This window comes from Chrysochloris asiatica, unplaced genomic scaffold (genome assembly GCF_000296735.1).
Source record: "Chrysochloris asiatica unplaced genomic scaffold, ChrAsi1.0 scaffold00038, whole genome shotgun sequence".
Lineage (NCBI taxonomy): Eukaryota > Metazoa > Chordata > Mammalia > Afrosoricida > Chrysochloridae > Chrysochloris > Chrysochloris asiatica.
In genome coordinates, this window is record NW_006408556.1 from 13,858,764 (window position 1) to 13,874,892 (window position 16,129).

Consider the following 16,129-nt stretch of genomic DNA (forward strand, 5'->3'; position numbering starts at 1 on the left):
ACTTTGCCCCCTAGACTTGTTTGTTTGTTTTTTTAACTGAGATGTGTTTAAAATATTCTACCTGTGATCTTTAAGGTGTCTTTTCATATCTTAAGAACTAAGTAACAACAATAAAATACTAAATGCTCTTTATAATCTTTTCTAGCAGGTTAAATTTTTCAGATCAACCAAATCTGACTCAATGGATTAGAACAGTATCTCAGCAAATAAAGGCATTACAGGTTCTTAGGAAAGAAGAAAGTACTCCTAGTAAGTTCTGATAACTTGCTTTCATTCTTCCCTAAAGTTTGAAATTGTTAGAAAATGTACTTGCAGAAAAAACTGTTTAGAAGTGTTTGAAAAGTGAAACTTGCCACTTTAAAAATTTGACTCACCCCCCCATCCAAAAAAAAAGCTAAAGAGGATAGAGAGAAACACTGTAAACTGATGATATATGGCGGGGATAATAATCAATGTAATGAAACAAGCTATATGAATGGTCGAATGTGAAGCTGATGATGTGCCCTGTAAACTTTCACTCAATGCAAAATAAAAACATTTAATTAAATAAATAAATAAAGCAAGTACAAATATCAATACCAAGCAGGGAAAAAAAAAAAAAAATTTGATTCAAATTATCTTTGTTTTAATGAGCTAAATTTTACTTCCTGCATTACTCCTCATACCTTAAAAATACACAAGTTCATGCAAAATGTATAGTAAATGCTCATTTATTGCCCCACTTTATTGAAGAGCTTCTGAGGGTGGGGAAGTTGTAGCTGAGTATTGAAGGACTAGCTTTCATTCTCAATATGCTCACTCACCTCATTGGTGGCTTTTCCAAACACTTCTCAAAACGGCACAGACCGTGCACTGCACTCTTAACCTTGTAGGAAAACAGTCCAAGCAAACTTTTATATCACTGGTTATTACAGAATCAAATTCATATACTCTTCTGTTTCTTTATTTTCCCAGGTATGCTCTGGTACCTATATTTTATTAGGATAAGCTCAGGTGACTAAGAAGGGTGCCTTGGCCAACCAGAGCAATCCTAAGAACATTATGTCCGTTTTATTCATGAGAATGTTAATTCTTACTATTTGTTTGGTTTTTTTACATTTCTTTGACATTCATGACTAAGATTAATAGGAATACTATGGTTTGTTGAATAATGGTATATCGTGCCTGTTTCTGTAGCTCCTGACTCTTCAAAGAATTCAGAAAATATGGGTAAATTACAGCTCCCTGAAGGATTTAGACCTGATTTTCATCCTAAGTGAGTGTATTATTTTATTCCTTTTGATGTTGGTTCACTTGAAATGAAAAATAAAGTCAGTGGTTAATCAGAATAAGATTAGATTAGTCAAGCCAAGGAGCAAAATGTTACCGGACACTGATCTTGAAATCTGAGGCTTTAGCATTGCGGGAAGCATTATAAATATTTGAGTCTGGATTACTGGCTCCCTGTTCTACCCGTTTGTTTGATTCTCTTTGGTAATATCTCTTTAATACACCTAAACCCAACTGTTTATCTCCTTACCAAGTCCTGTGCTTCTTATAACTTGTGTATTTCTGTTGAGGGCCTCACTGTCCTCTTACTAATCCAGTACCAAAACCAGAGTATTTGTAACACCATTTCCCCACCTAGCCAATTAGTTAGAAGAGTGTAGCATAGATTCAGGAGCTAGATTGCTCAATTCACTGCCCAGCAAATTGCTTGGCCTCTCTGTACCTCAGTGTCCTCGTCAGTAAAGTGAGAAAAATAAAGCTACTTAACGAGGGCAAAGTGACTTAATACATGTAAAGCCACCTAGAAACTGTCTAGCACATTCTCTATAAAAGCTAGTCCTGATAGGTTTAAATAGAAAAAGGAAACATTAATCCTCTGCATCCCAATCCCCCGCATTCCCAGTCCTATCATTTTGTTTGTTTTTTCTTATGTTTTTTTCCATATTTCTAATGAACAACCTCAGTCTGTTGTCTTCCTGATTTAAAATTGTTGTACAGCATCTTTCTGTTGCATTGTAATTTACCTCTACCCTAACCACTTCTTACCAATTTCCCATTAGACTACTTCATCCTTTGAGGTTAAATCAGTTTTCAGTGTTTTACGTTGTAATAACTGTGCTTTCTATTAATTTGTTGTTAAGTACCACCGAGTCAATTCTGACTCATAGTGGCCCTGTATAGGGTTTCTGAGTAACAGTCATTAGGTTTGAACCACCAACCTTAAGGGTTATTTATGTATTATAATATTTTCTTCTGTGTATACGTTTATCTTTCCTGTGGTTAATAATGACCTTGTTTGTTTGTTCATTAACTTAGTTTTCTATGTATATATTTGTACTGTTGGGTTTTTTTTAGTGTTTCAATAGATCTGTCAGCTGCCTTCCCATCGTTGTTCTAAATGCTGAAACCTCTCCTTCCATCCCACAGCTTTCTGCCTACGCTAGTCAGGACAGGGTACAGCTGTCATTCCTGAGACTGCCCTTTGCCATGCTCTCTCCTCTTGATTTCTGGGTCCAGTGTCCTAGATGATAAAATGTTTAAGACCCTGTATATCTGAAAATATGTTTGTTCTGTCCATATGCTTGATTGATAGTTTGGGCAAAGAATTGTTTGTTAGAAGTAACTTTTCATCAGATTGTAAAGACATTGTTTTACTGACTTCTAAGTTTCCTGCTGGGAGCATGGTGGCTGCATATGATAAACACTGGATGTAGAACCACAGGTCTGTAGTTTGAGTCTGGCCAGCTGCTCCAAGGGAGAAAAGGTATTCTGCTCCTGCGAAGGTTTAAAGCCTCAGAAACCCTATACAGGGTTGTTATGAGTGGGAACCAACTCCATGTCACTTGACACCAGCAAGTTTTCTGCTGTCTACATTGTCTCTATTTTCCCTGAGGTATCTGTTTTCTATTTGTTTTGGTTTGCCTCTTTCCTTCAATGTTTCTTGATCTTTAAGGGCCTATTGAGGAATAAGGCACAAACAAGTCTAATTGAGAACTTGTGAACCCACAGTAAAGTGATCAGGCTGCAATTTCTTTTACTTACTTGAGAACCCCTAATATAAGAGTGGATTTTCCCTCAGGATTCTTCACTGGAGAAATTAATCTCTGTGCAGTGGATTTTTGTTGCTGATATACTTAAAGCAGGTTAGGGAAGGAATATATGGGTTCCCCAGTTTGGTATGTCGATTGTCACCTAATACTCTGCTTCGGAGTCCATCCAGGTGTGGCACTGTAGAATAAGCATTGGACTGCTAACCACAAAGTTGATGGTTCAGATCCACCAGCCGCACCTTGCAAACCATATATACAGGGTCACTGTGAGTCAGAACCGATTTGATGCACTTAACAACAACAACTCAGTGCCTCACCCCTGCCAACTCAAATGTAGCAAAATGCTTGTCAGGCAGGGTTACTTTGCAGATCTGAAATCCCCTCTTGCATGTAGCATCATCTATCGATGTGTAAGTGATTAAATTCAACATAGCAAATAGCTTTTGAGAAACTCAGCCATTTAATAGATGCAAACACCCTGTTTTGAACTAATCCTGTACATGTTCACTTTAGGAACCCTTATTCTGAGAGCATAAAAGAAATGCTAACAACATTTGGAACTGCTACTTACAAGGTGGGACTAAAGGTCCATCCAAATGAAGAGGATCCCCGTGTATCCATAATGTGCTGGGGCAGTTGTGCATATACCATCCAAAGCATAGGTAAGAGATTTCGAGATTTGGCTTTCTTTAAGTCATAAATAGTTAACGATAATATGAAAAAATTATATAAATAAATAAGAGTAAAAACTTTGAAGCAGAACTCATTTTGGTGGTGGCTGGTTATAGCTTCAGTTGAGGAAATTTGCTTTCATTTTCACTTTTCATCCAAAGTTAATACCAGTGAAATGACTAAAAGATATCTGGAACCTGACAATATTGTGCTTTCCACAGAAAGAATTTTAAGTGATGAAGATAAACCATTGTTTGGTCCTTTGCCTTGCAGACTGGTAAGTTCTTTATGTATCAGCTATGGGAAGGGTGGAGTAGGATTGAGGTGATTCTGCCTTTTTGTCATCTTAAAAATCTGAAACAGTTGTTAACAGGTAGTTTCACTCCTTTCATAGTAAAACCCCTTTTCTTTAAGGGTATTAAAGAAGTAATGTTTGTGGTTTAATGTTTTGTGATTATTTTTCTGATAAGTAGATAAGTCTAATTTTCTCTGTTTTCATCTAAAGTACTTCGTTAAGTGCTTGAAATAATTGAGGGGTGGGGAGTGTGTGATCTCAAATTCTTGATAGTATAATTAGAAATATAGAACAAAACACACTCTCCACTGCATTTAACCAACTTTTAAAGTAACCCCAAAAGTACAAACTAATGTCAAGATAGTATATATACCTAATAACGCTGAGGAAAATGAGGAAGAAGTATACCAGGTATAGACAAGGCTTGCTAATTTTACTGTGTAGCTAATGCTTAACTTCATAAAAGTATCTTTGATAGTAAAATCATCTTAGTGTATTCATGTAGAGTCATCTGGGGAGCTTTACAAAATATCCAGACACTACCATAGATAAATCTAAATCTGAGGTAGACCCCAGGCATTAATTAATATTTAGAAGAATTTTCGCCGGTACCAGCCTTACACTGATGTAAGGCCTTAACCAATAAATGAAAACCAGTATAGTAAATACAGTTAAATATGATTATTCAACAACGAGTTTGTTGCAAACACCTACAGTCATCAAAATCCTCTGGGGAGGTGTATAAAAATACTGCTACCTGGGCCCCTGCAGACTTAAGTGAACTGGAATGTCGGTGAGTAGGACCTGATGTGAGAACTATGTCTTAATAGTAAACCAGCAGAATGACCATTCACACTGAGATTTTTCCTACAGCGAATGAGAGTTGATAAGTAGGTTGAATATTTAAAAGATTTTTGTCTCATGTTTTTTAAGGCAGTTCTTAACACTTTCGTGAGTCTGTATGCGTTTGATTACCTTTTGTCAAACTATTGATTCTTCTCCATTCTATTTTTGTTGTTGTTGTTGTTGTTGTTGTTAACTGTAGCTGTTTGTTAATGTATAATCAGTATACATAGATTCCCTTTGTTAGCTTGCTCGACCTTGCATTCCTGGAATAACCTTAATTTGATTATTACAGTGTATATTATCCTTTTTATATATCCACTATATTTGAGTTTAAGTAGTCCTGGTGGCACCATGGGTTAAGCAATGGGCTGCTGAGTGGCTGGTGGTTTGAACCTACCAGCTGCTTAGCAAAAGAAAGATGAGGCAGTCTGCTTCTATAAAAATGTACAGCCGCAGTAACCCTAAGGAACAGTTCTGCTCTGTCCTGTAGGTTCTGTCACTATAAGTTGAAATCACGGGTTTAATTTTTTGGTTGGTAATTAATTTGCTCTGGTAACATTGTGGTTACAAGTCGGGCTGCTAACCTCGAGGTCAGCAGTTCAAATCTACCAGCAGTTCGTGGGAGAAAGGTCAGGCTTTCTGCTCCCATAAAGATTTATAGCCTCAGCAACCCTATGCAGGGTCACTATGAGTCAGAACTGACTTCACGGCACACCACTACCATTTGATTTGCTAATACTTTATGTAGGATTTTTGCATTTATATTCATCAAGCCCTGTGGCACTAGAGGACATTTTCACCCAATACTCTGTGTCTTGGGGTCCTGGTGTGGTGCTGTAGGATAAGCTCTGGATTACTAACCACAGCAGTTCAAACCCACCAGTCATTCTCAGACACCATATCCAGGGTCACTATAAGTCAAAACACAACAACATATTTATAAGAGGGATTGAACTCTTACTTCCCTAGACTGTCCTTGTCAAGTTTTAATATCAAGGACATGCTAACCTGATAAAATGCAAAGCCCACCTGATACCATCAAGTTGATTCCAACTCACAGTGACCCTGTGTAGATTTCTCAAGCTGTAAATATTCACAGAAGCTAAAACTCACCCTTCTTCTGAGGAGCGGCTAGTGAATTTGAACAGCTGACTTTGAGGTTAGCAGCCTAGCACATAACCCACTAGAGCTCCTTTATGAAATGCAGTCTAGTCTTCTTTTAAACTTACTTTGTAAAAGTATATAGCCATTAAATGTGAACTCCCTGTTTGCCTAACTGCCCACTCTTTCAGACTTAGGCACATTTCCATTTATCTTTTTCCTCCTCTATCACAGGATCAGGAGCCCCAGCATGCAGGGGTTTAACCTTCCACCGGTATCTGGGATCCCTCCCCTCTCCATCTTGGACCCATCCTGGGTCTTCCCCTGTGAGTGGTGTGCTCAGTTATCCTCCTCTTACTCCTGTCCTCGGTGGTACCTTCCTTCTGTACTACTTTAGTTAGCATTTACTCCTCTTAAGGACCAAGCATATTTCATCTTGCTATACAGATAATCCATGTGGCAGAAAAGAATAACAACATCTGCAATTTTTTATTTCATTTCACATCCTTCCAGAGTGTTCACAAGTGTATATATGTGTGTGTGATTTTGTACACAGCACAACTTTAGAGAATAATGTGTATTCTGTCTGCAAGTTCTTACAAATTATTCACTTTTCAACTCCCTATAATTTGACTTTAACCTCTAACCCTTTTTTCACTTTTTCAGACTTGCTCTTGTCAAGCTCAGCAAATGATCTCCTGGTTGTCACTGTGGGTGGGCATTCGTCAGGCCTTTTCATAATTGAAGTCTCTGCTTTTTTAATTCTGTTAACTGCTGCTTCCTTCTGAAACTCATTTGTCTCTTGACTAATGTGACACCCCAGTTTTCTTTCTCTGAATGCTCTACCTCAGTCTATTCTGTCTCCTATAAACTTTGCTTTAAGTGCCCTCAGGTCTTGCCCAAAACCCTCAATTATCTAATATTCTTCTCAGGCAAGCCCCATCTAGGCCTCTGATTTCAGTTATAGCCAAGTGATTCCCACAGGTGTATCTCTGACCCTGACCTTTACATTGGTCCCAGGCCTATTATCTTATTGCCTGCTTTATTTTTTTCACCTGGACCTCCTATCCAATATCACTACCAACTGCCATAAAGTCGATTCTGACTCTTAGCAATCCTATAGAACAAAGTAGAACTAGAACTGTCCCATAGGATTTCCAAGGCTGTAAATCTTTATGGAAACAGACTAACACATCTTACTCCCATATAGCAGCTGGTGGATTTGAAACCTACCAATCTTTCGATTAACAGCCATGTGCTTATACCACTGTGCCACTAAGGCTCCTTGGATCTCTTACAGGCACCTCAAATTCAACAGTCCAGATTAAATTCTTTCTCTTCCTATAGTTGCTGTCTTAATTAATGTCACCACTAGGTGTCCTGTGATGGTGGTGGTGTTATCACCGAGTTGGTTCTGACTCATAGCAACCCTGTATAGGGTTCCAAAGCTGTAAAACTTTACAAGAGCAGAAAGCCTCATCTTTCTCCCCCAGAGCAACTGGTAAATGCAAACTACTGACCTTGTGGTTAGCAGCCCAGCTCATAATCCACTACCTTAGGTCTTTTCTATGTTTATTGAACATTGGACTTGTCGGAAAACAGAGAATTAAGCTAATTCTGCCTTACTTGTCCCATTCCTTCCATTTCTACTTCTGCCTCATTGGTTTAGCTCATATCATTTTGTTTGTTTTTGATAGTGTTGTTGACTTTTTTATTTACTTAACTTTTTATTGTGAATTGAGTGAAGGTTTACAGACAAGATCATCAGCTGTACAGTCAACAAATTACATGCTTTTCATCTCAGTGATTATTACAGTCCCCTTCCTGCAACACCAGTTATCCTATTTCCTCCCTAGGGCGCTCCCCATATATGTCTTGTCTTTCACAAATGAACAAAGCAAAAAGCATTGCATATGCACATACAAAACAAAAAAAAATGTATGTTCATTTAAAAGTCCAAAGGACACATTCTGCAAGCCAGACTTTTGCCCACAGACATACAGCTGTACTCAGTCCATGGGCATATAGCCTGCAGCTGCTCTGTCTCTCTGCTATCTCTGCTGTCTCCACTTTTCTAGGTAGGATCTCACACTCCACTAATGCTCTTCCTTATTGATGGTTCTGCGACAATCTATTCCTGAAATGAAAGATTAACTACTCCCCCCTTTTGGTTTTACATCTCCTACAATTACAGTTGTGACAATCACAATTAATACTGCTAACAGTTTGTCACAATGGAATCATAAAATCCTGTCACTATCCTCCCCCATCCCCTTTCACCAGATCCATCTGAAAAAGAGGAAAACTATTCAGTGGGGATTCCAACTTACCCTCCTGGTTCTGAAACTAAGCACACTCATGAAAACAGCTACTTCATGCCTTTATACCCCCACCCCCACCCCATTTTTGATAATCAGTGTCTAAATTGTCCGCCCCTATCTAATGCTCTGGATTACAAGGTTGGTTTGAACCACAAGGTCACTGGTTCAAACTGACCAGCCACTCCTCAGAAACCCTTTACCAGGATCACTATAAGTTGGAACCAACTTGACAACACTAAACAACATCAGTCCAGTACACTGAGGAAACCAGCTTTTTCCTTGATAAAAGAATCCTTCCATTCTGGTTGGAATTTTGAGCAACTACATTCATAAGCAAAAGTCCAGTTCATCAGATTGTAGCCATACTTGCTCACAGTATCAAGCATCTTGATCTTCATCTGGTTGAGTTCTGATCAGCTAGCCATCCAAACTATGTCAAATGGGTACTCGCTGCAAGCTTAGGAGTTCACACATACCTCCCTAAACTTCAGACTGACCGTACCTTCCTCCTGTCTCTCTCATCTCAAGGTCAGCAGGTGTCAGTGAAACATGGCCAAACTCACTCAACCCATGTCTTCATTGCTGCATTTCCCCCACATCCACTTACACGTAGACCCAGGTGGTTACCAGCAAGCATACTAGACTGCTTGCAGGTTCCATTTAACTTTCTGCCTTAGAAGGCAGTTTTCGCTCATGACAAATTTTCTTGCCTTGATGCTGCCAAAGCAAACGGTTTGCTTGAAATTCAAGCATCCAGACTGTCCACACTTTCTCTGCAGGTCTTTCTTTCAATAAGAATTTTCTGTTCTCCCAGCAGTTTTGAGTTGGTCTGCATGTCTTTTCCAGTGTCTCAATGCATGTGTCTGTTCACAGAATAATGTTGTTCCGAGGTTGTGTATAAATCACTATTTACCTCTCTCCCATTTAGCTCATGCATAGCTGCCTATCTTCATTGTTCATATGCCACCCTCCTGCTTCTTGTACCCACCCTTCCCATCACCCGAGCTAATGTGTCTACTCTCTAGCCAGTGAATTACTCTTCCCTTCTTCCCACCCCTGGTAACCATTAAGGAATGTTTCTTTCAGTATGGAACCTTTTCTTAAGCTTTTATAATAATTGTCTCTTGTAATATTTGTCCTTTTGTAATTGACTAATTTCACTCAGCATAATGTCCTCCAGGTTCATCCATGTTATGAGGTGTTTTGCACATTCATCGTTATTCTTCAAGGTTGCATAGTATTCCACTGTGTATGTACCAAAGTTTATCCATTCTTCCATTGATAGGCACTTAAGCTATCTCCGTCATTTTGCTGTTGTGAATAGTGTGCTGCGATGAATCACATCATGTTTCCTAAATTACTGTAGTATCTTTATCGTGAATTTCACCCTTCTCTAACCCATCATTATAAGGACTCTTCTAAAGCTGCTACTTCCCAAATGCCCAAGCCTTTACATATTTCATTTCCGCTTCCTAGTAGTAAGTCAACTCTTACTCTTAAAGATGCTCTCCAAGTAAAAGGGAAGGCACAGGGAGGAAGTAGGAAAACTGTTGCAGGGAGGAGATTGTAATCATTGAGATGAAACAAAGCATGTAATTTGTTGAATGTAAAGCTGATGATCTTGTCTGTTAACCTCCACTCAGTTCACTGTAAAAAGTTTAAAAAATAATAGTAAATAAAATCTGTCCAAACTAGATTAAACTTAAAAAAAAAAAAAAAAGATTCTCTGCAAGTTTTCTCTTCCCTGGGAAACCTCTCAGAAGCATGTTGTTGTTGTTCTTAGATGTTATCGAGTCATTTTTAACTCTTAGCAACCCTATGTGACAGAGTAGAACTGCCCTGCAGAGGTCTCTAGGCTGTAATCTTTACAGGAGCAAATTACTGGATCTTTGTTCTATGGAACCACTGGGTGGGTGGCTTTGAACCTCAACAGTTGGTTAGCGGCCAAATAGCTGCACCACCAAGGCTCATTATACTGTGAGTTAGTCTCCCTTCTTTGTGATACTCACCTCCTTCAATTGTCCTCTCCTTTCTTTCTCCTCTTCACACCTAGTGTTGTGAGGTTGCGAGCAGGTAAAGAGAGAATGAACTTTCATTTTAATGTCAAACCAAAGACATGGCATACAATTGTTGTTGCTAAGTGTCGTTGAATCTCCTAGTATAGGGTTTCTGAGGAGTTAGAACCGCCAACCTTGTGGTTCAAACCAACCTTGCAGTCCAGTGCTTATCCTACAGCACCACATGCAATAAATAGGTCTTCTCAATATTTATTGAACCAAACATTACAGAAGATTTGGAAAATACAGAATTAATGAGAAGAAAAACTCATCATCTTCTCGCCAATCTTTTTCCACATACCATACTTAAAATTTCGTGTTACATGTAATTTCGTTCCTGCTGTGTTGTTTACTTTATATTGAAAGTTTTCTCATTGTTACTGCAGCGTCTTCAAAAGTTTTAACGACTGCAGAGACCCTAATTTGTGCACAATCCCTAAATTGTATAGTAATGGACACCAAAGCCCATAGTTTCATTTTAGACATCTTTTAGAGCAGCGCCTCTTTAAAACAAATATAAAGAATACTGCATCCAATTCTTAGTATTCTCTGTTGTTAGCTGTCTTGATGTACATATCATATCCTTCTTTTCCATGGAGATCCAGAATGATGACAAGGAGATAGCCTCTGTTAATTTAGCATACAACCTACTCTTTCTTAATTAATTAAGAGACCTGGCATCTTAAGATACTATATATTCAATCCTTACAACCTAGAGAAATGTCATTGGCTGTATACCTTTGCTTTGAATAGCTGTGCTTTGAATTGGCATTCCTGAAAGAGCAGAGATACTCCATATGCTGGCATCTTTGTTAATTGTGTCAACTTCTTTATTTCAGGATGACTGTCTTAGATCACTGACAAGATTTGCAGCAGCACATTGGACAGTTGCATCCCTCTCGGTAGTACAACGACACTTTTGCAAACTTTTTGCATGTAAGTAAGTGTTACCACATTTACCAAATATGTTATGATGATTTGTTTATTTGTTTTTTTTAGTGATTCAGCTTCTCTCCAGTATGGAAGAATTATTTTGAGATACTCTTTGTCTTATGTACAGCTCTAGGTTATAAATTCACAGTAGAATCTGTGTGATAGCTGTGACAGCCCTGTTTTTCTGGGTCATGCAAATTTTTCACCTGTGACAGGGTGTGGTCTTACCACTTTTCTGCCAGTCTTTTTAGTGGAAAATACTTGCATTTTCTTTCTCTGATAGGTTTCTGCCTTACAGAGGTTCCAGCTTTCACAGTTTTTATTATACTATATCTTACCATGAGTACCGGTATGGCTCTGTGGGCTAATGCACCAGACTACAAAGTCGTTTGAACTACAAGATCGGTGTGGTTCAAACTCACCAGCTACTCCTCGGAAACCCTATCTGTACAGGGTCGCTATGGGTCAGAAACCGACTCAATGGCACTTTACAACAGCATATCTTACAAAAAGATAAATTGAAACTGCAGTATATGGACTGTATTATATTTAAACTGGCTTATATGCACTATGGATCCTGGTGTAGCCCTGAAAAATAATGTGCTAAACCACAAGGTCAGTTTGAACCGTAAGGTCAGCAGTTCAAACCTACCAGCCACTCCTTGGAAACCCTATATACATGGTCGCTGTGGGTCTAAACTGAGTCTACAGCCACAACAACATATGCACTGTATGCAGTTTAAAATAACATTTATTACTTACATTGGCATATGAAATGTACTAATGTAGTTCTCTTTAAACATTTAGCATTGGTGCCTAATGAGAACCATGGAGATCTTCCATGCATATTAGATATCGACATGTTTCACTTACTGGTGAGTAGTTTGCAACTTGATGAGTTGTGTAGGGGCATACAGGAGCTATCATTTGATATTACTGTAACCACTTCTAGGGAGGTGCAAAAAGAAAATGTCAGTGAACCTAGTTGAAACTCTAGACCTGTGTGCAATGCACTTAAATTCTAATCCTCCCTCTTTTTGCCTTGTGCCTAATAAGATCAGTTACTTAACCTCCATGTGCTAAGAAGACATAAAGATCATACCAGCAACATAAGGGCTACTGCTGGTCCATACAGTACTTTTGTGCATATAGGAATCTCTGTGGTCACACACATGTGACAGCCAGCCCCTTTGAATGTTTCAGGAATGCAGTCAGGTACTTGGGCACATAGCTGGGCAAGCACTGGGTGGCTGGATTTCAGCCCTGCCTCCACTGCATCCCTTTGTGCAGAGCTCAGAGTGTACCACCACACACAACCCCAAGTATGGCCCCTTTAATCTCCTGGGCTTCAGATCTGTACCCAACTCTCAGATCTGTAAAGTAGGTAGAACCTACCTCATATGACTGTGAGAACCCAGTGGAATAATCCATGTAAAGCAATGAAGAGCAATATGTGCCTAATAAATGTTTCTCTTATTACTGTTGTTAAAGCCACCACCACTAGCTCCGCCGTAGGGGCAGCAGGAGACTAAAGGAAAGAGCTAACATTTGTTGTATGTACTTAAGTGCTATCCCATACATTCTCCTTAGCCCTTACATCCTTGCTGTTGTTAATTATTAACAATAAGCTGTATATCTGGAAATTGCTGAATAGATGAAATGATAATGTCTCTCAAGAACCTTAAACTCATACAATTTTCTTTAACCAGTCCTAGTGGGATCTCTAATGTGTAGAAAAGCCAAACCCACTGCCATTGAGTCCATTCCAACTTACAACGGTCCTAAAGGAAGAGAAGAACTGCCCCATAGGACTTCCAAGGCTAGAAATATTTATGGGAGCAGACTGCCACATCTTTCTCCTATGTGGAGCAGCTGGTGGGTTCAGTTAGCAGCCCAGCTCTTTAACCAGGGCTCCTTAACATGTGTACCCTATAGAGACAAGATCTCCTAAGGGAAGGGGGTAAGCAAAGTGGGGTGACAGTAAGCCAAGGGGACCCTGTGTAGCTGTGTGGGGAAAGGCAGTCTGTCTGATGTCTGTTTGTTGTTTAGGTGGGCTTGCTGCTCGCTTTCCCTGCGCTGCAGTGTCAGGATTTTTCAGGCATCAGCCTTGGCACTGGAGACCTTCACATCTTCCATCTGGTCACCATGGCGCACATCATCCAGATCTTACTTACCTCCTGTACAGGTGACACTCTTTTTCCTCAGCATCTTGAAGGGGAAGTACTTGAGTTTTCTCAGTTCTCAAAAAAAACAAAAGAATATTAGAGGAAAAGATGCTTGGATGAGAATAATATGTGAATTATAATTAGGTTTTTGAAGCAAGTTTCTTTCTCCCATTAAAATCCCCTAGCAGTGTGGCTGTTCCTATACTGTTTTGTTTTGTTTGCTTTTTTTTTTTTTTTTTTAAGTTCAGTCCCTTATAATTTTAAATTTTACATGTCAGTTTTGTCTAACGTATTTGTTTGTTAATGTCCTCATGAGCTCATCATTAAATTATCTTTCGCATCCAACTTTCCTGTTTTTAAAACACTTTAAGACAATATATTAGGTGATTTTTTTTTTTTTTGACTCCCAGCAAGTTGGTTGGCATTCTGAAGCACATTGGCTTCCTCTCCCAGAGTTCACTGGCTCTCTGGTCTGATGGAGCTCAGTACTGTGCTCACAGCTGAGGGACTACATACAGTTCTGTGTGTTTTGTGAGAGTATGTTCATATTACATGTTAGTGTATGACTAGAGTTGAGTGTTTACATGATTTTGACAGCAGTCATTCTGACAACATGATAGGCAAATACTGAGTACCATTATTTCCTTGTTTCTCAGAAGAGAATGGCATGGATCAAGAAAATCCTACTGGTGAAGAAGAATTAGCGGTTCTTGGTTTGTATAAAACACTTCGCCAGTACACAGGAAGGTGAGAACATAATTTTTACATGGCAGGCATTTCCCAAAATACTACTGGGTGATACATGAAAAAGGATTTGAGCCATTAAACAAAGGAAATTGCTGGCTATGAATGTATTTTTAAAGGAAAGTGGGAGAGAGTTTTACATGTTGACTGTAATGTCACTGAATTACACTCGTAAAAACAGCTAGAATGGCAAATATCATTTATGTGTTTCTACATTTACAAAGTAAAAAGGAGGTGGGAGAAATGACTAATGGGACACCCCACAATTTTTACTACACTAACATATTTTGGGAGTCTCTGAGAGATAGACAATATGCAGAGCTTCCCAGATTTATTTGAACACAGAATCCTTCTTTTGTTTGGAGGATCTAGCACAGACTCATAGAAACATGGAGCCTACTTTGGAAAATGCTATTTTTTTACATATATTGTCTCATTAGGAATTTTTAAATGCTGATTAAATTGACAGATATTTTTAAGATAAATATCTAGGATTATTATAAGGTCGATTTGAATCACAAGGTTGGAGGTTCAAGCTCATCAGTCACTCCTCAGAAACCCTATATAGGTCGCTATGAGTCGGAACCGACTCGACAGCACTTAACAACAACAATATCTAGGACTAGGCAAAATGAAGTCATGTGTTTGATTGCAAGGGAATAATTTGGTCATGGTTCATGTATTCCAGAATATTAGAAACCCACTAAAAGTATGGTTTGTGAGATTTTGGAGCACATATTAGTTTCAAATTTAATCTATTATAGTTACATTTAAATGAAATTACAATGAAAATAGTGTACCAGACTACATGGTATGCCTGTTAACAATAGGTACTGGAATGGTCTGTGGGCTTTTATTTTGTAAATTTTCTTTGAATGTGGGCATATGACTTCTGTCACTTTTCATAGCAGTATTGGAGGCTGTATCACCACTTAACACTGATGGCCACCAGTTCCAAGTAGGAGACCTCTCTGTTTTCACATTGTGCTCTAGCTAAGATGACCTTTTCTGATTAAATCTCACAGTCTTTCCTTTTCTCTCTTGTAGTGCCTTGAAAGAAATACCCTCAGGCTGGCATCTGTGGAGGAGTGTCAGAGCTGGCATCATGCCTTTCCTGAAGTGTTCCGCTTTGTTTTTTCATTATTTAAATGGAGTTCCATTCCCATCCGAAGTTCAAGGTAGTTTCTGGTTTCTTTCTAAATGTAGGAAGTGTTTGTTGCCTTTCACTCCAAAAGTTTAGAATAAAAAATGCCTTGTAAAATTTAGACCAAGGAAGCATGTTAGAACATAGCTTATTGAATATGGTGATGTTTGTATTTATAGAATAAAATTGCTTGTTTGTATGTAAATCTGGCTTTATTTGGATCTCAGTAAATGTCCTAGTAGACATAACTGAGTAGTAAGTACACACAAATCTGATTTTAGTGCCGGGCGTGCTCCATGCTTCTTTCTCTCTTCTGTTTTGATTCATTTCATAAAAGGATAATAAAGGTAGATTGAAAGTTTCTCCTATCTGTACTCTCATAGTGCCAGGCACCACAGAGAGCCTTCATGTAATGCTGCTCTTTAACCTTATGGACTGGCTAGCCCAGTAGGCATCGTATTAGAAGAGTGTAGACTTCCACATTTGCAATGGTGGTTATAGTTACTGTTTAAATCCATCTCTCACAAGAAAAACATCTTGTATTTTTGTATTACTTTATACTTCTCTAGAGCATCTATACATTATGTTTGTCTTTTAATATTTGAAATAGCCGCATGAAGTAGATCATGCAGGTATGTGTACCGTTTTACAAATGGTAAAGCTGAGACACTAGGAAACTATGACCTGTTTGGCGAAGGAGTTAACTAACTCCACTCAATCCATGTGTCATTTTCCGTGGAGTCCTGCCTTGTGCCATCCTGTTAATTTCCTGTAAGCTATGATGGTGGTGGTGATGTGTCGTAGAGTTGGTTC

At 38.7% G+C, this 16,129-nt stretch overlaps 1 protein-coding gene across 2 annotated transcripts in view; it reads left to right on the forward strand.

The window, feature by feature from the left end:
* Nucleotides 1-16,129, forward strand: part of UBR2 (ubiquitin protein ligase E3 component n-recognin 2) — a 138,740-nt gene that overhangs the window by 112,466 nt on the left and 10,145 nt on the right. For both annotated transcript variants that reach the window (XM_006860463.1, XM_006860464.1), the window contains exons 33-41: nucleotides 146-249; nucleotides 1,177-1,255; nucleotides 3,552-3,700; nucleotides 3,932-3,987; nucleotides 11,170-11,266; nucleotides 12,071-12,138; nucleotides 13,313-13,448; nucleotides 14,085-14,175; nucleotides 15,220-15,350. In XM_006860463.1, the coding sequence (XP_006860525.1) occupies nucleotides 146-249; nucleotides 1,177-1,255; nucleotides 3,552-3,700; nucleotides 3,932-3,987; nucleotides 11,170-11,266; nucleotides 12,071-12,138; nucleotides 13,313-13,448; nucleotides 14,085-14,175; nucleotides 15,220-15,350 (911 nt within the window). The remainder of the gene's footprint in view (nucleotides 1-145; nucleotides 250-1,176; nucleotides 1,256-3,551; nucleotides 3,701-3,931; nucleotides 3,988-11,169; nucleotides 11,267-12,070; nucleotides 12,139-13,312; nucleotides 13,449-14,084; nucleotides 14,176-15,219; nucleotides 15,351-16,129) is intronic.